The sequence below is a fragment of the Echeneis naucrates genome, chromosome 1 (genome assembly GCF_900963305.1).
Source record: "Echeneis naucrates chromosome 1, fEcheNa1.1, whole genome shotgun sequence".
NCBI classification, from domain to species: domain Eukaryota; kingdom Metazoa; phylum Chordata; class Actinopteri; order Carangiformes; family Echeneidae; genus Echeneis; species Echeneis naucrates.
The window spans coordinates 10,652,405-10,677,623 of NC_042511.1; the positions used below are offsets into that span (position 1 = coordinate 10,652,405).

General features: G+C 40.2%; 1 protein-coding gene across 1 annotated transcript in view; it reads left to right on the top strand.

Annotated features, from left to right (window-relative positions):
* sorcs3a (sortilin related VPS10 domain containing receptor 3a) overlaps window positions 1-25,219 on the top strand; it is a 167,217-nt gene that overhangs the window by 87,049 nt on the left and 54,949 nt on the right. The window contains exons 4-5 of the mRNA XM_029517248.1: window positions 3,624-3,723; window positions 13,362-13,520. Coding sequence (XP_029373108.1) covers window positions 3,624-3,723; window positions 13,362-13,520 — 259 coding nt within the window. The remainder of the gene's footprint in view (window positions 1-3,623; window positions 3,724-13,361; window positions 13,521-25,219) is intronic.

A 25,219-nucleotide genomic window follows, 5' to 3' on the forward strand; every position in this document is an offset into this window, starting at 1 on the left:
GATCAACTTCAGCCTCAGTTGATTGTGTAGAGTCTGTCATAAATTGAAATATTTAGTTTATGACGCAGAATTCAGTCGTCTTCTTGCTTCTATGAAGCTAACATAACAGGACCTCAGGACTTTATCAGTGAGGTCGTTGCTGTCTTTCTGTGTTGAATTCACATGGTATACAGTAGTATTACAGTCAGGGGGAGACAGACCAGAGGTTGGCAAACTTTGCTGTCATATATCCGCAGTAACATGTTAGATGTGTCTGGAGTCACTGAGTTACGATACATAAACAGTTAGAGCCAAGGCCAGATTAACCATTAGGGCAGTTACACTGGAGCCACAGACCCCTGCAAGGTTCAGGGAAGGGAGAACACAATCAACATATCTGTTTAAGATTTCAGTCATGCTCTACATAGCTCTTTACTGCTTCTACTGCAGCGGCACATCATGATACTCTTTAGCCGGCCTCAGAAAGCCGAATACTGTTGACAGCTCCGCTATTTATTTTCTCGTCTTGTCCTGTAGTGGCTTTAACGAAATGATTCAAGCTGCTTTTTTTTCATGGGAGGGCATTTAAATGTTCATGCCCGGAGGCACAGTGATGTGTTCATCTGGCGCTGTAAAGAGACCTTTTCTTGAACCTGAGCTTGTGGGTGAGTGGCTCATCTGTTGCTACACATGCAGGCGAATAGTGACTTCTGAATGATGAAGGACCCCAATCATCCTTCAGTTTTTAATGAATAATTAATCAATAATTAGTGCCAAAAAAAAAGAAAAAAAAGATGCACATTCTTGTAAATATATAGAAATATCTCAGAGACATTTTGGCTATTGGTAAAACATTCAGGTTGAAGTTGGATGGAAGCGCGGCAGCCCCTTGTTCAGACACATTTTTTTCCTTGCTAAATGACAAACAGTTCAGTTGGTTTCTTACCTTATTTACAAACCAGTTAAAAAAAAATATGCGTATGTATTAACACATCGTAGTTCAGAAATCAAATCGTGTACATTGTTTTCATCAGGTGATAAGACAGAAATTCGTCCTGGTGTCAGTTTAAAAACAACCTGTTTCTCTGAAGAAAGACTTGTCCTTCAATAGGAAGTCACTTTGGATAAAAGCCTCTGCCAAATAAGTAAATGTACACATAAATGAAAACATCCTCTCAGGAGGTAGCAGTGTCCCGTTGAGGAAAACAACGTGGTCCACTGCTCTTGCTCCAAATCAGGATCATCCCGGAGCAGCTCCTCATTCCTCACTGCGACTTTATTATGTCACGGAAATGATGCCGTCTGTCTAACTCATTATCATATATGTTTTATAATCCCTCCTGAGTCTTTCAGGCAACCAGGAATGAATGTGAGCGAGAAAAGTATCTTCAATTTCCCGGAAACTTTGCTGTAAGGAAGCAGTAGAAGCAGTGGTGTTTGACTAAAAAAAGAAAGCGTTTAGAAATAGGTATCCTCGTCACTTTAGGCTGCAAATCCAAATGGGAGCCATGCCACAGTTGTGGATGGGTACTTCTATCCCCACAGAGAGAAATATAATGAAAATCCTGTACACAAGAATGCAGCTTTGGGATAAAAGGAGAGGGGGGGCAAGATGGCTCTGTAACTGCTGTAATATTCTGTGTAAAGGCTGATTTGGTAGTTACTAGTGATGATGGATTTATGTGGAGTTTCTAGGGACTAGGCTGGCTAACAGGCTCATTCCCACTCTTAAATTATTAAAGCCCATGGGTTCAGAAACATCGACATGTTTTTGCACTCGTCATATTTTATTTCATAGTATTCACTGGGAGAGAATTAATTATTCATAGCGCCAGGTCCCCAGACACCTTCGAATGGTTCGCTTCTGCTGGCAGCTATAGCTGATTGGTTCGCCCTCTCTTGTTCTGTGGCCAGAGGTTTCACTCACACACAGAGCACAACATCCAGTGAATTCAACACATTCAGATTACTCAACTTTTTCACATTTTGCTACGCGGAAGCCTTTTCAAAAACTCCTTCATTTTTCCTTTAATAGTCTGCAGTCAATAGCCCATACTGACAAAATTGCTACTCAGACCCTTTGCTGAAAATTTAATTGAATGTCATTAGTTTTGTAAAGCACCTTTAGCTGTGATTACAGCCCCAAGTCTTGCACATGACAAAACAAACTTTGCTTGTAACACCAGGTGTGAACATTTTGTATTCTTCTCTGCAGCTTATTCCCAGTTTGGTCAAGTTGGATAGGAACTGTGTCGGGGGAACTCTGAAATGTATTTCTTCAAACAATGGGCTTGCCTCTCTGTGTTTGACAATACCCCTACAAGGGACCAAATGCATTCAGAATTAGCAGGTTAAACGCAAACGCAAACTCTAACTGAGTAGGAGGTGAGCTCTGTTTCTGGTCAACTCAATGCATCCACTACTTAATCATCAGGATACAGATAACAGGTAGAACATTAGTGCAGAGAAGAAACATGGTGAAGTAGTCATGAAGACGCAGGGACATTTGACCTTACAATTAAAAAGACTTTTTCAGGTCTTTGCAGAGGTGTTTGACTGGGTTAAAGACAGAGCTCTGGCTGGGCTACTGAAGAACACAACAGAGTTGTTACTACGCCGCTATGTGCAGTGGGTTACTGATCCGTGGGAAGGTGAACTTTCACCTAGTCTGACGTCCTGGGTGCTCTGGACTAGGATTTCACTAAGAATATTGTTTACCTATCTTTACCAGGCCAGGCGCCCTGTCTCTTCTGCTGAAAAACATCCCGCAGACTTTTGCTGCCCTCCTGTTGGCATTATATTGGACAGGCGATAAGAGACACCTGGACACCTCAATAGATGATGCTTAGAAGTGAGGCCAAGCAGTTCAGGTTTGGTTTCAGCAGAGAATCCTTTTTCTCTCAGCATGAGAGTCTCTGCCGGCACAAAACTGTGTTTTGTGCACCATACAAGCTGCTTCTTGTGTGTCTCTCAATGAGGAGAGGCTTTTGTCTGGCCAATCTACCATATGTCTGATTTGTGGAGTCACCGTGGGCCCCTCTTACCCAACTGCTCAGTCTGGCCGGGCGTTGTGCCTTTTCAGATCACATCCAAACAATTGAGATTGCCACAGTTGGACTCAAGTCAAAGCGTAGACACGTCTCACTGGTATGATCAAGAGAAATGGACAGCGGAGCTAAATTTCCTCGTGCCATTCCAAAACGGCTGAACGTTGTTATTACTGTGACAATTAACAATTTCCTTTCAAATAAAATTGCGATAATTTCTAAATTGAATTTCTTTGTGATTATCAGCCATACTGCGGGTACAGCTGTAAAATAAACAAACATAACAAATCTTAATAAGGCTGCACCATGACAACATATGAGAACAAGTGCAGTGGTCTGAATACCATCATAATGGTACAGCCCCTTATCAATCTCTAGCTATTTGTTTTGTATATTGCGAGGTACGATATTGCATTCTTTTTCATCCCTGCAAAATAAATCTTATTTTGAAACGTATCCCGCAATATCCCAGTGATCCTTAGTCTGTTTGTTTATCCATTCGTTTTCCAAAAAACATTAAGTGTGCTTGTTGTCGACTTTATCTACAATATTCTTTCTCTCGTTTCACTTAATTTTCTTCCCATCATCTCATTCCAGATCGACTGACTACGGCTCCACATATGAGAGAATGAATGACAAAGTTGGATCCAAGACCGTCCTCAGTTACCTCTATGTCTGTCCAACTAACAAGAGAAAAGTGAGTCGTCTTTGTTCCTTTATTTCTTTAAGAACAAGTTGTGTTTCACTTCACTTCACTCAGTTGAGATTATTAAAGAGAAATTAAAGACTTTAATTTCTCTTGTATAGAAATTTTATGCAGCATATCTCATAATGTTGCACTGAGAAGACCGATTTGCTCTCAATTGAGTAAAAAAAAAAAAAAAGACAATTTATGAAGTTACATATTGCTATGTTATTATATTTGTATTTTTATAGAAAAAAAAAAGAGTTAGAAACAAAGTTTCTCTCTGGTATTTAACCATTTCATTGTACCCCTGAGTGAGCTTGTATTAATTGCTCTTAAAAGTAATTATTTATTGGCATTTGTATTGATGTTTTCACAATTGTAATTATTTACTGTATTACTATTGAAATTATTTGAATGCTGCATTTAATTTGAGTAGTCACGCTATTATCTGTGGATTCCATGAAAATTTTGTGAATTTATGACAATTTAACAGAAGCTTTGGAAGCTACTTTGTCAGGTATGCCTGTTCTGGAATTTTATGAATTTCATTCCAGGGGAAAGGATTAAAGAATATTTTTGAAAAATTAGCACAGCTGCCAACCATCTGCCAGATACTTCTCTGGATTACTTTCCATTTATTTATTTGATAATCTCTAGAATCATGCATTTGATCAGTATACGGTTTGAACTTCATTTATACTTAGTTTTATGTTTGTTTTTGGGCAAAATGTGTAAAAACTAGCGACATGCATTCAATATGTCATTCAATATGATTTGTACTCGTCTAGCGAACTCCACCTGTGGGGTGCTCTGAGCAACAACTTTATTGATAGGTGATATCGCAACCAAGAGTACGGAGTACGCAATATAAACACTGGGTTCATTTGCACACTGCATTATCTGTGCCGTTTTCTGATCAGCCAATCAAATGACAGCACCTGAAGGTTTTGAAGTTGAAGCCATGGTTTGGGTTATATGAGGTCAGGTTGTGAGAAGGTGATGGCAGTGCTGTTGTGGACAGGGCCAGCGGCAGTGTCATATTTCTGCCAAAAGATACCAGCCGGCAATGTACCTACAGGCTGCTTAACCCTGCTGTAGCACAGTCCTTTGCTTTGGACCTGCATTTCCTCTACTGATGAAACACCAATAGACGCTGTATTACATCATGCTTGAAGCAAGATCCGTCTTTGTACGCTAAATATTGTCTGCAGGGAGCTGCGAGAAAGTAGGTGGTGACATTCACAATGATGCCTCGGTGGGACTTCCTCCTGACTTTACACACTCTGAAGAGCCAGCTAATTGAGCCGACAGCACAGATTTCTCTCAAAATGCCTTCTTCCCACACAATGGTTAGTTTAGCCATAACATCAGGTAAAAAAGTTGCAGCTAAGGGTGTGCTTTCCCCCGTAACCCCATCCTGCCTTGTTATCTGACAAATTACGACCTGCACCGTCAAATCCTGAATGATTTCCTTGGAGGGTGTTTTTTTTTTCCTCCTCACATAAAGCTGTAGGAGGAATCTCATCACCACTGCCTCACTAAGTGGCGTGCACATTACAGAGAGCCTCCTTAGGGGGAAGCCTCTTACTAAACAATGGTTTTGTCATCACCAAGGCGTACTGTTGTATGCAGCTGCAGGGAAACGCTTTGACACTTGTTCCACGAGAGCTGTGTCCTCCTCCACGGCTTTTCACGACAACATGGCTGTTGCTGTATCTCAATCAGTTTGTGTGTGCTGCACATGGACGCTTGCATTAATGACAAAATGAGTTAGCAGGGAACATAGCATGTAGCGTTGCGAAGGAAATTCAACATCAAGGGAGCAAAGGAAAGTCAAACACTGTGTGCTATGTTCCCCGCTAGCTCATCTGTACATCTCCCCAGGTTTTCGGTGGTGTGGGAAACTTCTACGGACTATCTGGGTGTGCTGACAATCTGGACCTCTTTTTGGCCATAATTTACTGTCTCCTCATGATTACTTGCATACCAATTTTCACGATTTTTGTCTGGCTCGTCAGGTATACACTGTGTGAAGGGGCATCTTGCGTTGGTTGAGAAGATGGTACGCTGCTCTATTTCTTCACTAATCTGGTTTATGCTTCCTCCAGCTGTGCAAATTTGCCAAAACACAGGTCAGGCAACGTCCTGCCAGTGTTGAGGTGAAGAGATTTTTTTGGACCAGAAACAACAATATGCATACAGCAATACAGTGAATGAGTTCAGCTCTGCATGAGAGACATCCCTTTGGCTCTCCTTTCACCCACTCCGGTGATGATGCATTCACTAACGCACTCCAGCATGTCACACAGGCGCAAATGCTGTGACTTCGTGCAGCTGCCACCAAATGCATGTATTGTGGGTTCCCCCGACTCAGACAGGATGTTTAGTTTTTTCTCCTCATTTGTCTTCCATTCTAAAGAGGAGGGGATGGGAAGACCATTGTTTCCTTTTTGTGATAGCTTACTTTCTGGAGTGGATAGTGGACCAATCTCCACACAGAGGGTGAGCGTGCGATGGTCCGTCTCCAGTGAGATGATGGGAGGCATCTTAGAAGTCCTAAAATTCCCCTTTAACTCATAGGTAGTATCTGAATTGAACTCAGATTCATCTTTTTTCCTCAATCTGATTTTGTCTTGACAAATTTAACAATGTATTGGCATATATTATAACACGCTGAGAAAATTCAAATACTTTGATGATGATGGGGATTCATTTGCTGCATATTGATTATTAATTATGATATACAATTTCAAAGAAACATCAACAAATTCAGGCTACTGCTTCATTATATGCATATAACAATTTTCTATCCATCTACATCACTAAAACGTTTGGTGCAGCAGTGCCACCTTAAAGTCCTGAGCCTGGGTAAAAGAATGCAGCTGCATCCATGAGCCATTATTCATCATGAGTCATACTGCGTGAGACGGTGTGCATAGCTCACAGCTTGGGCAAAACTGTTTTACTGAGGTCTATTCATGATAACGTTCTAGGCTTGCAATAAAAATTACAAAAAAACCACCAGAAATTACAGCTGGTTGTGGAGCCAGATGTTTTCCGCTGGCAAATGCTGCCTCTGGTGGCTATTCTGTCGATTGTTTGTGTGTGTGTGTGTGTGTGTGTGTGTATGTGTGTGTGTGTGTGTGTGTGTGTGTGTGCGTGTGTTTCAATGTGGAAGACAAGTGACTTCCTCTCCTTTGTCGGACACCCAGTTGCCTGTTCAACATTACTTGGCTGCATCAGTAAGTCGTATTTTGCGGTAGCACTAAGTCAACATAAGTCCATTATTATTTGGAAATATATCCAGCTAATCCACTCCTTGTTTAGTTAAAAATACTTGAACATACGCCCCCCCTCCCTCCCGCCTTCTCCCCTCCCTAGCCTCTCTTCCTCTCTCTCCCTTTCACCCCAACCGGTCGAGGGAGATAACAACTCCATAAAGAGTTTGGTCTCGACCTGTTCTATACGTAGTGCCTCGATGTAACTCTGTTATGACTTGGTGCTGTATAAATAAATTTGACTTGAATTGAACTTGTGTATTATTTTCTTTCTATCTCTTGTATAACTTCATGTGGTATTGTGACGCAACATTGCATCTGAATGGCTTTGCTTTCGTTTTACGGTTTCACATTTGGTCTTTACTAAACTAGGAGAGTTTCCCGGCAGAACATTTCCCAAAGCTGCTTCCATTGCCTCCACCAGCTTGTGTTCTCCTCACAGTGCGTGCAGGAGCGATGTCTTCCCCATGTACAGTTAGCGTTAGTTAGTTGACACTTCTATTTGAACCGCCTCTGACTTTTTCAGCAATCTGAGCTAAAATAGTTCTCCGTGGTCCAGCTTTTGCTCCTCACGTTCAACAGTGTACCATTGCCGGCCAGGACCATGTCAGCATCACCGGTTTCTGCTGCTGACTGGAAACATCCCACAAGAGCTCCAGTTTGGGACGTGTTCTGACCTACAAATCTGGCCATCACAATGTGGCCCCTCGTCAGTTTGCTCACATCTATACTGCACACCGGCCTATTTTTGCTGTTTTCAACATAAAATGTTTCCTTTAATTGAATTTGCGTGATGTGAGAAAGGCATGTCTTAATAAGCAGTGTAATGAACAGAAGAGATTATTTTCACATATGGAAAGTGCAGTAGTGTGAATAGATGGATTGGTCTAAAAAAGAGCTTTCATGTGATGAACGTCGGCTTCTCTATCAAGATTTTTTTCTATTAACCAACAATGACACACTCCATTGGCAATCTTATTTTTTTCCTGCCGCCGTATTGTTAATCTTTCCCTGCTCATCAGCTGCAGTTTGGAAGCACAAAGGAGAAATGGAAGTGGAAGTCTTAGGGAGATGTTGCAGCAGTTGTGGCTGCTGTAGAGAGCTACACAGCTCATTTCTGAGTCTGATCTGGCTGTCAGACTCACTGCTGTCGCTCTCTCGCTCCTGTACATGCCTTTTTGATTTGGCTCCCTGATGAATTCAGAATTGGTTTCATTTTACTGCTCACATGTAAAGCCTAAAACATGCTGGCTGCTAAATACATTTCTTATTTACTGACCTGATATTTCACCTCCACCAGACCATGAAGATTTTTCATGGTCATATCTTGTAACAAAACCACTTTTGGAATTAGAGCAGTAAACCACTTCCCTTTTGAACTCATATTAGACAGATAAATGAAAGATATTCTATTTCCTCAACTATTTTTTAATTAATTCTTAAAATGTTTTTTTATTTTATTCTTCTGTTTGTTTGTTTTTTTGTTGTTGTTTTTTTTTTTTTTTTTTAGATTCAGGATAGATTAGGCATTAATTAGTTGCATAGTGATGTAGTTTTCTATTTGATTTCTTAACAGACTAAGATCTTGCTTCTCTTTGTGTACTGATAATGTGTTTGGTTGGCTTATTTGGTTTCTAATTCCAGCATTTAGTCATCATCATGTTTCTTGTATTTAGCACAGTATTATAGAGGTGTATGTTTCAGTCTGTTTAGGTTTCTTACTGTTTGTCCAAATGATCTTCTAAAAGCACTGATGATAGTCACCGCTGCCACTTATGGCTACATTTTGAAACATTACAAAATCCTAATAGTGATGAAGTAATGGCCATTCAATATTATGTTTGAAGATGTTCAATTAGTATGCATAACAGTCTTGTTCAGATTAACTTTAACTGCCAGTCAGATGTGTTAGATAATGTGTTCATTTACTTCACATACTATCACATACTGTTATTTTGTTCCTTTGACACACCTAGCGGTCAGCAGCTTCCTATTTCCTCATGATGCATACGTCATGGAGGTGAACGATAACGGCATTCGAATGGTTCATGTTGCTTTTAAAACACTTTTTCCTGTCTCTCAGTGTGGCAAGTTTGTACGTTTTCAATGGTCCTCAAAAGTAATGGAGCTATGGAGTTCTTTCTATATTATGCATTTATGCACTTTTATCATGTGCTTTATATATATATATATATACACATGTGATAGAGAGAGAAACCAACAGATTTCCAGAAAAGAAAGAGGGATTCTTATGATGAAGATATACCTAGAGTTGTGAAAGAATTTGCATTTATCAACCTCACTCTCCCAATGTCGAACCAAGGTAGTGACCCCGAGTACTTTTTAATGGGATGAAAGTTTATAGGACCCGGGGCCTGTTGAGGTAAACTACATCAACGTGAGGAGCAGATCGTAGCTGGCGCTCATTATTCCTCATGATTCAGTCCTTCTTAGTCATCCTGCCTGTTTCATGGCAAGGAAATTTAATACTACATCAAGGGGGTAGCAGAAATGAATTCCCTAAGGTTTTTTCTTTTTCTCTGATGTGGAGACTTACTACACTCGTATCACAAAATGTGCAACATGTAAATAACAGCAAAGGACATTAAATATAAAACATTTTTACATTTATATATTCATCATTTTTTGCACGTTCTCCCTGTGCCTGTGTGGGTTTCCTCCCACCACCCAAAGACGTCATGTGTGGATTAGCTGGTGACTCTAAATTGTCCCCAGGTCTGAGTGCGCGCCGGGATTGGCTCCAAAACAGTTAAGCAGTTGAAGATGAATGAATGAAAGGATGAGTCATTATTTGGCCATGTTTCTGTATAAGTTCTGTGTAGGTTAGTTTTTCCAGCTTAGAACTAGTGGCAATGTCATTAGAATATTTTACTCCAGTGGCTGGACTCCGACTCTTCCCTGGGCCAATTCTCCCTCTGCACTTTATCTCTGATCTATTTATTTCGATTTGCCGTCCTGTAGATGGATGAAAGTTTCCCTGTATGCTAGCTACATTCCTATGTTGCCTCTCCGTGCATCTGATTGGCCTTATTTACCATTTGACTGTGTCCTTCTGGATGAAAAGAAGTCCTGAAGCCTAATCACTCACTCTAAGATATAATCTTTGCTGCTCTTTAAGCTATTTCTTGCAACCCCAATAGGAGAATCATTAAATATTCACTTTGTACTAGCATATGTAGACTTTTTTCACTTACATTGCCCGAGGAATAAGTTGAAGCTGTGACCTTTTACAATGTCACATTATAGATTTGAATGATTGTAATGACATTTAGCACAAAGCCAATGAAAATGACTCTCCCAATGAATCACCATGGCCATATTCTGATGTCTTTTTCCAAGCTTAGGCCGCGCTCAGTCGGTGAACAGTTTTGATTGAATGGCTTGTAGATTAGGTTAATTTAAAAATGAAGACGTGCACAGTTAAAATGCCATTGAGAGAGCTAGAGAAAGAAAACATGATAGCTAAATGTGGGTGATTAAGTCTTCATCCATAGTTAATGAGCATATTGCAGTGACAGCTCTCCGTTAAACCTTTCGTCAAAGACTAAGCTCAATTGATCTGGTGTGCTGTGATTCATTTGCTGCAGGGTGTCTCTTTCTCGCTGTCTCTGATCCATACAGCCACTTACCTCATGATCCAACAACTCCCGGATTCTATCTCTGCGCTCCAGCTTATGTGCAGCTCACCATCAGTCTGATAAAACACAAAGGTTATCCTCCCAACCTCTATCGATTTAGTATTGTTGACCCTCCTCACTGGCCAGCTGCCTCAAAAACACTGAGTGGATGCTGTGAGGAAAATCTTAATCAGACCTTGCTAATGCCATTGGTCACTGTGATTTTGGAAGTGAGCGACGATTGTTTGAGGCCGATTGTTCTAGTAGGCAAGGTCGAGATTGGCTGCTGATCCTATCACACGCTTTCTTTTTTGGTTTCAAATTGATTATGGGTTTACTCGAATTGCAAAGGTAAAAGCCAGAAAGTGGCTGGTTACAATAATGTGCAAGTTTGGTAATGCTGCTTTCACATTTACAGGCAAGTAAAAGCGTATATTGATCGTGACAATATTTTGTGGGAACATTAGCAGTGTTGAAAGACCACATTGTGAAGATCAAAGCTTGAGAGACGGTATATTGTGATGTTTACTCTAATGTTATAGAAAATGATTATTGCTTGAAAAAGTGTAAATTACATCTGACAAGTCCCAAAGACACTTGCGGATAACAGGAGGCTTTGGCATTACGCAGTGACAGGTAATGAATAGCAAAATCTGTGAGCCCAGGCCAGTGAGAAATCTAGGTTGAGTAGTGCTGCCTGTTTATTTGTCCTTAATGAAAAACTATTTATCTAAATCACCACTAAGGCGGGTGACTGGTTAGAGCTGTGGAAGGAGGGCTTGGATTTCTGTCAATGACAAATGTGCTGGTGTTTTTCCAATTCATATTGAATTGACAGGAAAAAACACTGCCATTTGGAGAAGGAGTGCAGTTGCGAGGCATAATTCCGCTCCATAATTCATACAGATTCCTGGATGTTGTAGATTCTCCATACTAAGAGGCAAACATTTCAATCAACACACTTTCAGGCTGATTAATTCATTCATTCATCTTTTACCAGGTCACGGGGGCGGTGCTGGAGCCAATCCCAGCACGCACTGGGTGAGGGCGGGGCCACCCTGGACAGGTCACCAGTCCATCACAGGGCCAACAACCACTCAGACCTACAGACAATTTAGAGCCACCAGTTAACCCAAACATGACTTCTTTGGATGGTGGGAGGAGACCACTGTGACCACCTCCAAATTTTCATGTTAAAATTCAAATAAAGTATAATTGCAATGAGAGGAAATTCCCTTGTACTAATAAACCAACATTTGTTCTTCTATCAATTATCATCCAACAGTTCTTTTCAGTTCCTGGGAGCTTTTCGGCTCATGTTCTGATGCTTTGGCTGGAGCCATGTTGTCTTCATCCACCCGGTGGACCTTATTTGCTTTGGTCAATTATGCAGAAAGATGTTAAAACAATATTTGAAATATTAGTTAAGGATGTTTTGTCCCCTGCTTGTTCCTCTGATCCAAGGTGGACCCAAACATTCTGTTAATTCAGCTTTAATGTTAAAAACAGATGATATATATGTTTGTTTTTTTTTCCTATATGGTTCTTGTCAAACTCGGTCTTTCTTTTTTTTTTTTGCATTTCTGAATTTACAGACCTTGTATTTGACAATAAAGCTTTTCTATTTATGATCATGCATGACTTTAAACTGATCTGGCCTGTCAGAGCTTGTTTTCGGGCTGCTTAATGATAAAACAAGAGTTTTACAATGGGACCTGTGAAATATGACACCCGAGAAGATTAACATATGAATAGAATGAGCATCAAAAACGCTTTTATCGATATAAGGTGACAGCTTATTGTAAGTATTGGGAAAAATTGCCAGGTAAATGTTTTAACAATGAATTTTTTTTTTTTTTTTTCCCCAATGCATTTTTACTCTCATAACTTTCCACCGGAATACATGTCCTTAATAGTCTGATATATTTATCAAAATATATTGCACACATTTTCAAACACCTCTCCTCTAGTCAAGGAAGAAATCATGTGGTCATTTTATCTCCTTCCCCCAGATTTAATGTCATTAACTGACCGAAGTATGAATTGTGAAATTCTTGCTCTTGTTGAATTCAGTAGTCACCGTTTGCCCTCGCAGAAATATTCCAAGCGTGAAATTCAAGCTACCAATGTGGCACTGTTAAATTTTAAATTTGAATTTTGTTGGAAGGAGAAGTGTTACGAAATGACATTTAAAAGGACAAGCTCATAAAAAAACAACAACATACTATATATGTAAATTAATGCCTGGCTGCACACTCCCTTGTTTGTACAGCGCTTTATTGTAACTTGACTACAGGCTCCATCGTCTTATCCTTAGATATCCTAAAGTAGGAAATGAGTGCTTCAGGTGACATTGGGGGTGTATTTTACCTCTTATTTCTGTCGCCTATATTCTTTTTTTATGTGGAGAGATATGATAAAAACTCCACGTGCACAGGAAGAGCCTCAGAGCCATGGCAACAGAAGAGCAAGAGTCACACTCATGAAATGAAGCTGGAAATATAGTGAAGTTGTCTGCCAAGTGTTCGGTTGACGTTTGCCAAAAGCCAGGGATTTCTTGCTGACACTGCTGGCCTGCCTCTAACGTCTCTCTTCTGCCTTCTCTCATCTCCCTATCTTTCCCCCCTCTTTACTCAACACACCCTTCAAACCATTTCCTCTCTCTTCCTCAAAACTCATACACGTGTGCACACTCTTCTCCTCCCTTCTCTCCCTTTTTTCCCGCTCTCAGATTATGGTATTGACAGATCCGGAGTTTGAGAGCAGCGTGCTCATCAGCTCTGACGAGGGAGCCAGTTACCAGAAGTACCGCCTCACTTTCTACATTCTTAGTCTTTTATTCCATCCTACTGAAGAAGACTGGGCCTTAGCCTACAGTCACGACCAGAAGGTGAGATTGTGCTTGACATCATCTACTTTCTGCACTACAAGACATTTTCACCAGAACATTTTTATCAGAACTGCATTTTTTTCATTTTGGCTCATCGCCTGATGGTACAACATTCTTTCAGTCTTTATTTACCTGTAAAAAAGTGAGAGAACTATACTTTTATCTGAGATGCTATCACTAGAAATGCCTTGTTTTTTTCACATGAACCTATGTTGCACTTTCATATTATAATGATTTCATGATAAACTTTCTGGCTTCCTGATTTGCTCATCGCATTGCTGCTAATGTCAATTAAATTGAGTAAATTCATCCAAACTGAGTTGCTATAACACCTTTTGTTGCACTGCTGCAGTTGGTTTAAATAAAAAGTGTAAACCAAATTTATATGTGGTAGTGGGCGGCACAATTTGTGAACTGTGCCATCTGCATGCGGAGAGTGGAGAAATTCAGAGAGTTAAAGTGTAGCACTGGTGGATTTTTATCATCATAATTTCCAGACGTCCCCTAAATGCCACACTTAAGAACATTATAAGAGATGATTTTGTCAAGATGCTACATTTTTCTGATATTCTTTACATGCTATCAGTAGAAACACAGAAAGACACCTCTAGTATCATTTACATCAACCCGCTCAGCTGATGTAACGCACACCACTCAGATAAGCAGCTTAAAAATGATCCGATATAAGAACAATTCAGTCTTCACCAATGACAAAGCAAGTGAAAACCAGTTCCATATTAATTCAAATAGTAATGAATGATGTATGGTGTACTATAATACCAGGATATACAAAGAAACCCCTCGCCTTTTTTGCTGTGACAAATAATGATATTCAGTTAATACTGGGTTCATTACTGGTTTGTTCCTTTTTTTTTTTTTTTTTTTTTTTTTTTTTATCCAGAAGGCTATAATTTTAAAATAATGATACATTCATTCAAACGATGTAATGTCTCACTGGAAAGAAATCTGAAATGAAAGTCAAATATTTATAAAGTTCAAAAATTGAGTGAAGTTCAGAGAAAAAGAAGAATATTGTGAAAAAATTGGGAGAAATATTGAAAAAAGTAGAAATACAATGAAAACAGAAAAGTTCAGAGCTGTGCAGTGGTGACCAGAATAACAGTGTGTTGTTCTAATGGAAGTGATGCTGTGTACATGTAGATAATGTTGGATGTGCCATGCAAGCCGTAACACCACAGGTGTGTCTATTGTGTCTTTTTTTTTTTTTTTCTGGCTTGCTTGTTTAGGCTTTAGAGCTGTAGTTAAAAACGGCGGTCTGTTAGATCCCAGCCACTTTCCTTAAAAGTCTTCACTACAGTGTCACCTTCACTTGGCTTTGTCACACAATATGGAGCGCTACACACCTCACACAGTGCTCTAAGACTGTACCCAGCAAAGGTCGGCCATTAAGGTCAATGACTATGACCAGAGCGGCAAAATGATCCCCTAGCAGGGGATGACTGGTGGCTGTATAAAACCTGTCAACGCGAAGGCTTTGACAAAGTTCATGGCATGAACAGATGACCTAAAGAGTTTTTGTGTCTTTTTCTCTTTTTGTGCATCAGCAGAGAGTTATAATATTTTTCCTCAGTGAACAATTAAAGTATACAAAAGTATATGTAATTGGAGTCACACAGACTATAAAAAAGACTCTTTGAATGTATTTATTAGCTTTTGAGAATGTGCTATAAATTAATTTATTTAATTATTTATAATTATTCATTATTTATAATTGTATAAATATATTATTATTATATAAATTTGAATTGTTTCTTTTATTCGGTTCATTTTATTAATCCTGCTAAGTTTTTTTCTTTAATATCTAGCTCACATTAAGGTCACAGAGCGCAAAAATAGATAAAGGGAAGCTTAACTTGATTTGGGAGGTATTAGTCTGCTCCAGCCCTAAAAATCGGCTTGAAAACTGCGCTGCTGCTATTTTAAACTGTTAAGACAGGCCAGGTAGCCAGGTTCAAAAAGTTCAGTTCTCTGGGTAGGAGTGAAGTTGAAAGTGAAGGTGTCTGCCAAGGTTCTGGGCAAAACACAAAATTATTCAAATGAATTTCACGGAGTCAAAGCTACTCATAATTCACTGCTGTTAGTCTATTCCAAAACAGTCTTCCCTGATTCCCTGATGTTAATTAAAAGCAGCACTCACTAGCTTACATCATAAGTATATATAATATAAGGCGAGCCTGTCTCATGAAACTGACTCCCAAAATGAAGAGCAGTAGCATCTCCTGATGTCCCTGAATATATGACTCGGTCATGAATCATACATCAGGTGGTACAGTAGAAAGTTAAAGGCTGAAACTGATAAATCCATTCAGGCACATTCGCAAATTCACACCAGGTGGAGTTTAAGCCCCTGCTCTTCAGTGGTGCCCTATTTTGAAATGATTTCTTCTCTTTTCACATTTTAGTTTTGAAATTTCACCTTGTGCATGTTGGAAACGGTGATAACTGGATTTTAGTTGTGATTATGGGCGATTTCCCAAGCTGTTACTGCCAGTGCGGATTGGGAAGACAAAACTAACAGCCTCCACGTCTCACTGATCAGCCTACAGGAGGTACAGCCAGTCATCAAAAATGTTTCCCTGTTGGCAATTACATGGGAAGATAACTAGGATTCAAACATTTCAGTACTACAGTGTTCCTAAGAGCTCACTGCATGGTGACATGAGAAAGCGCATTCACTGTAGTTGAGTGTGTTGAAGTCCTCGGATACGGCAAGATTAATTTAGACAGTAACCAGCCCCGTGAAGTTTGGGAACAAGCTGGATTGGTGTGAAGTAGCAATGCCTGTGAAAACGCTTGTAGACCAGTTCATAGCCGAATGGCAGATTAAAGCAACAATAAATGCAGAAACTCACTCACAACAACTGGGGCGTACAAATTGCAGTGCGAGGGAATGCAGATCAGCGGTGCACAACTCTGTGACGTTTGCTTTGAAGTGCCAAGGACATTACAGCGAATTACCTGGAAGTGATCAGGTTTGCGGATTATGTCTTTCGCCTTCTGGGCCACCTGTTTCACCCAGAGTGAGCTTAAATCCCTCTGCTGGACTCTGTTTATTCTAGAGCAGGACTCAACAATGTTGTTCAAGCGGCTGACAATTCATTATACCAGAAATTTTCAATGTCTGAAGAGTAAAAAGCACACAGCACAGTGGCGCAGACAATAAAAGTGTTCAGCTTTTGCAGTAAGTGGATTAATTGCTGTCTATGCTTGATAATAATGTCTATATTTTAGTCAAACTTCAGTTGGGAGTTGAACACCTGCCCAGATATTTAAATTGTCCATAATTTCAACAATCGTCTGATGAATAGTCAATACTGTTTTTCCTACAGTCAATAATAATTTCATTTGTTTTTGCCTAGGAAAAGGTCATCACACCAATTTACAAAGTTGGTTAGGGTACCACCATGATCAGACTCCGGTTCACCAGGTAGCTACTCTTATTCGTGGACCTGCAGCTGTCTATGTACAAAATAATAAGCAAGACAAAAGAAAACAGCCTCGAGGTGAACCTGTGGTTGAAACAACAAAATGAGACTCAATATCATTCGGTGGAACCTGCTTCGTTCTGTCAGGTAAAAAGTTTCACAGCAGCAATAAAAGGTCAGGCTAAGCCGTAATCTAGCAATGTGTGAGAATGTGCATCTTAAAGCTGAAAAGTCAGCAAAGCAAATGATGTTCTTTAATGCCTCGTTAGTATAATGGTGAGTGTACCAGCTTGGTATGCAGGAGACTTGGTTTCCATCCCATGACGAGGACCTCAAGTCACAATTTGCCCACGAATGCTATTCCAGAGCCAGTCCCGAGCCCGGATCAATGACACGTTTGCGTCAGAAAGGGCATTCGAAGTAAAACTGTGAGCAAATCAAACATGCAGGTCGCAGGAAGCTCACATTTTGTGGAAAGAGGAAAAAATAATATATATATGCATTATTTTATTTCATCTTCGTGTAGGGAATTGTTGATGTGTCTCAGGAGCTAGAGTAGGTTACCCACTACCTCGAGGGCCGTTGGTTCAATCTCTTCCCCTCCACTTGGTTCTTGGGCTTTGAAATAAATGTATAGTTGAGTAGAATATAGGGGAAACTTGATTTCTTTTAGCAATAATTATAAGATGGTGACCTTTCATGAGGCTGTCAATTGGTAGCCAGGGTCAGAGTGGGTAGTGAGGAAGTGATTAATGAGACCATAATTGGTGTCATTTTCAGAGCACCTTGTACTCAAAGCTAAAGCTAGAGACCCAGGCATGAGATCCATTTCATCGTCTCATCGATATACTGCAGGTACTACTCCAGGACTACTGTTGCTCCCTATCTGGTTCAGTAAAAGTACAGATCTTTGTGGTTTCCTAAGTCGACCTAATCCTGACCACTGAGCCAGCAGTGAGAGGCTTTAATATGCTCATTTTTACCCTCGCAACCGTCTAATAGTTTCCAGACTGGGTCACTCTAAATTAAATCAGTTGTAAGTTGGTGATTAGCTGTGGTTAAGTGCAGCCCAGAGGACCTATCTTTCAGGCGAGAGTGCAACTCTTTAGTGAAATATCCGAGTCCATGTCAGCACAAATAGACTGAGGTGACGTATTTGTTGTAATTTTTGAATGGTTTGGGTTTTTTGTTTTTTTTTTTAGATTAACATTCAGGTCAGTTCCCTCTCAGAGTAAGTAAGTGGAAGTATTTTTAGATTTAAAACTCCCACTGACCTTTCCAGGCTCTTATCTCTTGACTGTGAGAGGTTTGTGGAGACAATTACTCATTGATGTAGTCTCAAGTTTGGCTTATGAGAATAAGGCCAGTGTTGCTGCTGCTGCCAACTGAGTGAGTTATGTAAACAGCCTGATACAGAAGAACTGCAGAGAGGAGAGACTCCATACATAAAATAAATATCTTAGTTTATTCCCTCTGAAGCTCCTGAGCTCCCAGTATATTGGGTGTTACATTCAGAAAAAAAGAAAAAAATTAGGCAGGATGCCAAACAAGTAAATCCCAGACAAGAACCAAATGGGGTTTTTTTTTTTTTTTTGAGCCCTTCAGCTCGTGAAAGCTACACGTGTCTTATGGTGTGTCGGCAGATCTATCAGAGTAGGATTTTAGGAATGCTAAAGATGTTAATGTCATTTCAATTCAATTTCAATTTCATTGCAACAATATGGATTTGAAAACAAAAACTTTCCAACATGGTAATAAATATTCCCCCAAACTCTACTGAAGTCTCAGGCCCAGAAAAGGCTTTGACCCTCTAATGGACTTGTGTGTAGTAATCGGCCAATAATTGCATCAGAGACAAGACCAAAGTGACTGTATACAGTAATCACACCGTGTTCATTATGTGAAATGATTCATTTCTTTTTTCCCCCAAAGACATAATGTTATCGTTTTCTGTTTTGTTATTCCTGTGTAACTTTTGGTCACTTAAATAGGCTTTTCTGATGTCTTGGTTAAAGAAATTCTTTCTCAGGCGCCCCCCTGGACCTCTATCAATAATAAAAATTCAGCCAATCATCAGAGGAAATGATGATGAATGATCATTAATAATAAAATAGAAATGCAGCAGATTTCAGGTCAGAAAAACCTAATCCTGCGATTTTGGTTGCTGGGTATTCGTAGGAAGAGCAGGGGGCTGAGCAGGGAGCGACAACTTTTTCATTGTGACCTAATAAAGTTAGGCCTCTTGATTTTGTTGTTGGTCTATGCATTTTGTGTATGGATTGCACACTTTGGTACTCTGACATTAATATAGCCTGTCCAATCCAATGCAATCTGATCAAAAAAAGCATGGTTATCATACTCTCTGTCGTATACAGGACATTTAAATACACAAATGTCAACTTGTAACAGTGCTCAGGAAAATTCAAAAGGATAGCAACTAGGTTATCTTATGATCTTAGTCTTTGGTGTAATTGTTGAGATATTTCATTACTGTCATTGATTAATGAACATTTTGAAGTGCTGATTGTATTATACCTAAAGTAGTACTTTCATACCGATAAATCCATATAATCACTTCTCTAAAACATGGTGGTCGGTCAAGAGCATCACTCAGGGGATCTCAAAATCCTTCCATTTCATCCTCTGGGACCATGGATGCCTGTTCGACCAATTAACCTATCTGTTGAATAGTTGGGATATTTCAGTAATTGCAATGGCCATAAGATTTATTCATTTATCAGCTATCTGTTTTATTGCTCATGTTGTAAAATAAGTGACAGTTCAAGGTCGAGTCGAGTGCCTCTTGTGACAGTCCAGCACACAATTAATATGAACTTTATGATAACGCTATTCAAAAAATTAGACAAGAAAGCCCAACAAAACAATAATAGTACATATAGTTCTCCCCGAGCACTCTACCTGACCATTTCTGTTTTTAGTAAACATTGCAGTTTTGTGATTGACAGCCTCTACCTTAAGTGACACTGACTCCTCATCACCTGGAAGGAAAAGCCCTCAAGCGCTCACTTTTGGTAATAAAAAAGAAAAGAAGTGGATGAGAAAGAGACAGAGGTGATAATATGATTAATTGGTTTAGGGTTTATGAAAAATTGCATAATCACAATGTTACATTGCAGCATTTCCAAGGTAGCTGATCCATCAGCAAATGAGTCACTTGACATAATTTCAGAAAATGAATAAATATGGAATATTATTTATCAGCACAAATGTTGGTTAACAAAACGATAAATTGAAAGTGTAAAGTAATATTAATGTTTTTTAACATTTGTTAAGGTTCATAAGACTGCTGTTTTTGTATTCTAAGCCATACTTTTTGAAATGAAGAAGAAGGTTTAATGTTAAGTGTTCTGCTGCATACGTTCGCCCTGAGAAACCACCCCTGTATAAATGGTCACCAGTCCATCACAGAGACAGACAGAGACCAACAACCACTCACACTCACACTCAGACCTACGGACCGTTTAGAGTCACCAGTTAACCCAAACATGATGTCTTTGGACGGTGGGAGGAAGCCCACACAGGGAGAACATACAAACTCCTCACAGAAAGGCCCCAGGCCTGGGAATCAAACCTCAGACCCACTTGCTGTGGGGCAACAGCGCTAACCACTGTGCCACTGTGCTGCTGTCATTGGTTTGATTTCAGTTCCATTTCAATTCAGCAGTTTATCGTCATTGCTTATAAAAAACAATGAAATATCGTTAGAGCCATCACAGACTTGGCATAGGCAGAACTCCGAGCCACTGTACATGCTGCCATCCGTCACGCCACCAGATCCAAGTTAAAATTGATAAAATCTTGCTTCAGACCTACCATGGGACAAGAATGTCAGCGGACTTGCCATCATTACTATTAATCATGAGGTCTCGAAACAGCTGTCTTTTGATGATGCAGTAGATGCATTTACTGCTATGGAATTACGACTACCAAATATCTTGCCTAGGGCACCAAACTGGTCGGGCACAGCCCTGACACAGTATTACTTGCTGGTCTGCCACTTTCTGACCAGTGTACTGAAGCACTAGCTGAGCACTATAAAATTGAAATTCCCCCATCCTTGCATTTCTTTTAAACCCCAAGCACCAAATAACCAAACATTCATTTCAGAGAAACGAGGGTATATATTTACTCTCTGAGTGTTGAGTTTTATAAGGACAGGGGCTGTCAAGGTTCAGCTCTTACTTCATAAAGAGTCATCCAAATAGAAATGTAGTGCAAATTCATGCTGCAATGCAATTACATTACCCTAAGACGGCACACAACAAACTCCAGGTCCAGACAAACATTTAATTTAAGTGTTTGTATTTCCACTGAAGGAGCAGCAATCCATTAAGGCTGAGGCTGTGTAGCAGTGAGCTGGATTTTCAATGACAGCATCAGCTATATGGCTCCGGCTGAACGGGAACACATATGGGACTTAACCAGCGTGTAGCATGAAACTGAGCTGTCCCACTACCGATGGAAAGATTAATGTCAATACTGAGGAGATGGATGCCTCTGCAAGGAGCAGTAATTATACAATAGATCACGACCAAATTATTCTATAGGTAGTCAATTCTAGAAGATATAAACATATGCTAAATATTGAGCAGAAAAAAAAAACGAATGCCAAATCGGTCTGGGTTATAATTAGCTTGAGAAAAACAATCAGTAGTGCCAAAAAAGAAAAGACAACAACAAACCACTTCATTTTTATAATGCTTTTTGAAAGGCTCAGACTGTGTGGGAAGTGCATCTGTGCAAGCGATTCTATACATGAGGAATATGAACTTTAAAAAGAGTGAGATAATGAGAGGTGGCAGGAGGTCAAGCGTGGCTCGATTCAACAGGAAGTGTTTGGTTGTGTGCTTTGTTGCTCTGGCATGATGAAGCAATGAGGGGGTCTTCAAAGTCAAAGGAAAATTATGGCTACAGTGAAGCAGTGTCGGCTGCATGGCGAGGACTGGCAGCTGGAACAGATGGAGTAAATTGTGCTGGTGGAATAGCAGATATGTATTGTCACTCCATTTTCAAAACAGCAGATGGAGATGTGCTGCCAAGCTGATGGTGGAATGTTTCATCATCAGTCAGATGAAGAAAATTCTCCCTTGCTTGTTAAACCCCTTAAGATTTCAGTTTTTAAATATGACTGGTAACTTTCATTGGAGAAAAAAAGCCATTATTAAAAACCGCTCTGTGTATGCTCTTGCACTGTAAAGTAGTTACTTTTCTATTTACTACTTGATTCCGTGCAATTACACAGCAAACATTTTTTAATGGCTCCCTTTGCAGTGTAGCTGCAAAGTGCAAAGTGTGTGAACTACAACCACACAGGCCATTATGTTCCTAAGGGCCCGACATGTCCGACTCAAAGCCATGTGCTTCCCAACCCCATTTGGTCATTTCAATTAAGTGCCAACTCATAATGGACAATATGTCACAGATTGTTCAGGAGGCCAGGATGGTGATGTTAAATGAGCTAATATTGGGTGGATCTGCACTGTCGGGGGAAGCTGTGCTAAAATTAGTTTTATAACTTAAGGGCAGTCCTGGGTTTGGCTTCGGACTTTGGCAAAAGCTGTTGACATCGCATCTGTTTTTGTCAAGGTTTGTTGGAAAAAAAAAAAATAAATCATTGCGGCAGATTGCTGTTCAGTAGAGACAGTGGATCAATGACACATCCTACATTAAAAAAAAAAAGGGCCAAGAGCTGCTCTGAATGGCCACGCCCAAATGCATGGTTATAAGCCAACGATTGCATTTAGAGGTAAGACAAAATTGTCTCAGGAGAATAGGAGCCACCCCCTGGCAGGCTTTCCTGGAAAGGATTTTAAGTTAACTCCTTGGTACATAGAGAAAGTGACAGGAGATATTCTGAAAAGAATCTGAAAGCTGAAACATTAAACACTTTACCTCCACTCATTTAAGGCCTTGTTCAGACCTGTGTTGGCCGTTGTGATCCAATGTGGATGGCATTTAGTAAAGGTGTGAGCATGCTGTACTCACAATACACATTGTCAATCTGATTGCTTATACCACTTTGAGATGTTGTCTGAGCCATCCGGTATGGGGAAGGTTGTGATGTGTTGAGTCCTTTTCACCTTAGTAAACTTACCGTGCCCTCTGAAGGTATTGAGAATTAATTGACTTGAAGGAGGAGCCTGTGATATTTCAACATCCACGTTAACCTCTACATGTCACCTACATGGCCACTGATTTCACTGAGCTGTGGGAGCCAGTCGTTGAAAGGAGAATGTTTATGTTTTGATGGAAGAGAAACATATTTGTCAAGGGGCTGGGCGACAGAGAAAAGAGGCTGAAGGTGAGAGGGGCTGTTAGCAGGTATGTGTGTGTGAGACTGAGAGGTGGGGACTCAGGAACAGAGGGGGGGAAATGAACCGACAAATGAGAGCAAATGAAGACTGATGGATCACGCTTGAAGTCTTATTAAGTAACTCATTTCTATCTCTTATACGGGCTTTGCTGACATCCTCCGTTGGCATGGAAACAGATGAATATATATCAGTTGATCTGTTTCTCGGCTTGTTTATCAGTTTTCAAACAGGCCTGGCTATGTATTCCCTCATTGTCAGACTCACTGATGCTGCAGCTGAGCTGAGCTCTGATATGACACGCTACGTTAAAATCACTTCCTAGAACCAAACCCATTCCCTCTTATCATTTCAACAGAGGTAAGGGAAACACTTGGATGGTCTGCATATTTCTGTTCTGCACGGTTGGCGGTAGGGGCTACAGGCAATTATGACATTTATTTTAGTCTGTGTCATCCCACAAATGAGTATGTCAGCGTACAGAAACTCAGGGCAACTAGGGGGAAACAAACATTTTAAACCAAACTGAGACGGAAAAACATTGTCACTCTTGGAAGTGCACTCTGGATGATGGAAGACAGATAGAAATAATAAAAATAGAGTAAGTGCCTGCAGTAAGTGAAAGCTCATGGAAGACATTATTGACTGATTCACATCCTGCATATAGCTCAGGAGTCACTCTACAGCCCTGGATTTACTCTTACTCTTACTCTAGGCTTACTCTAAAGAAAACAAGGGTAAAACAGTTTCAGCTTTGTTTGTTTACTGCTTGTTTTTGTTGTAAAGCTCATCCATGTAGAGAATATACAAAAAGCATTAGCTATGAAACTGGCATCCCTCTGTAGCCAAAACATATGTTCTTCAGTGTGAGCTATAAGTGGCTTAGACTTTAAACTTTAGTCAAAAGTAGCCCCAATTGATCATTTTGGGTATACAGTCAAATGTATGACATCACCCGGGAAGACAAAACAATTTCCAAATTAGCTTTTGTTTAGATTTTGTCTGGACAGGTTGCCAGTTTATCGCAGGGCCGACACATAGAGACAGACAGAGATGCACAGTTTATTTAACGTAACCGACCCACCTAAACATGCACGTCTTTGGATTCCAGGAGGAAACTAAGTTACCCAGAGGGAGCCCACCCAGGCCTGGGAATCAAACCTACAACCTTCTTGCTATGCCGCCACACTGCATATCAACAAAAACATGAATTCTTACTGACTAAACAATGCTTGATTTCACCGTGGAGTTTACCTGTTTTTGCTGTCCCCACAGTCCAAGACTTGCACACTCCAAATTGCCCGTAGGCCTGAGTGAGTGTGAATCTGTAGTCTCTGTATGTCAGCCCTCACCCAATGCCAGCTGGGATTGGCCCCTGAATAAAGGGTATAGATAATGGATGAGTTACATGGAGGTGCCACAATAGACTGAAAACTGATAAAACAAAAGAAACCAAACACAACAAGATCCAGTCTCACACTTAAGCCTCTTACTTTAATAGCTCCAACAATTGGATTCTGCTCTTACAGCTTCAGTGCGGCCCTCGGCTGAGTGCTGGCAGGGGCCGTTATTTTTCTCCTTGGTGGTCATGGCGAACTGGTTTGTTCTGCCTTGCATGTTTAAAAGATGCAGCTCTGCATGCAATGAAGACAGATTAGAAGGAAGACTGGAACATGCCTGAAGTCTTGCTTTGAAAGATATATATGTACCAATCGGACCAACAAATAACCAGAGGTGGAACTGTATTTGTATACATGCCAGAGTATTTCATTCGCTGCTGATGTGGAATGACACTAAGATGCCAGGTTCGGTTTTGCCACTGCCCTCAACATGATCTGAAAATCACACAGCAACAATCGCAGTTCTTTCCACTGTCGGCTACATTAAAGCGATTGTTTCTGTTGACTTAGGCCAATTATGT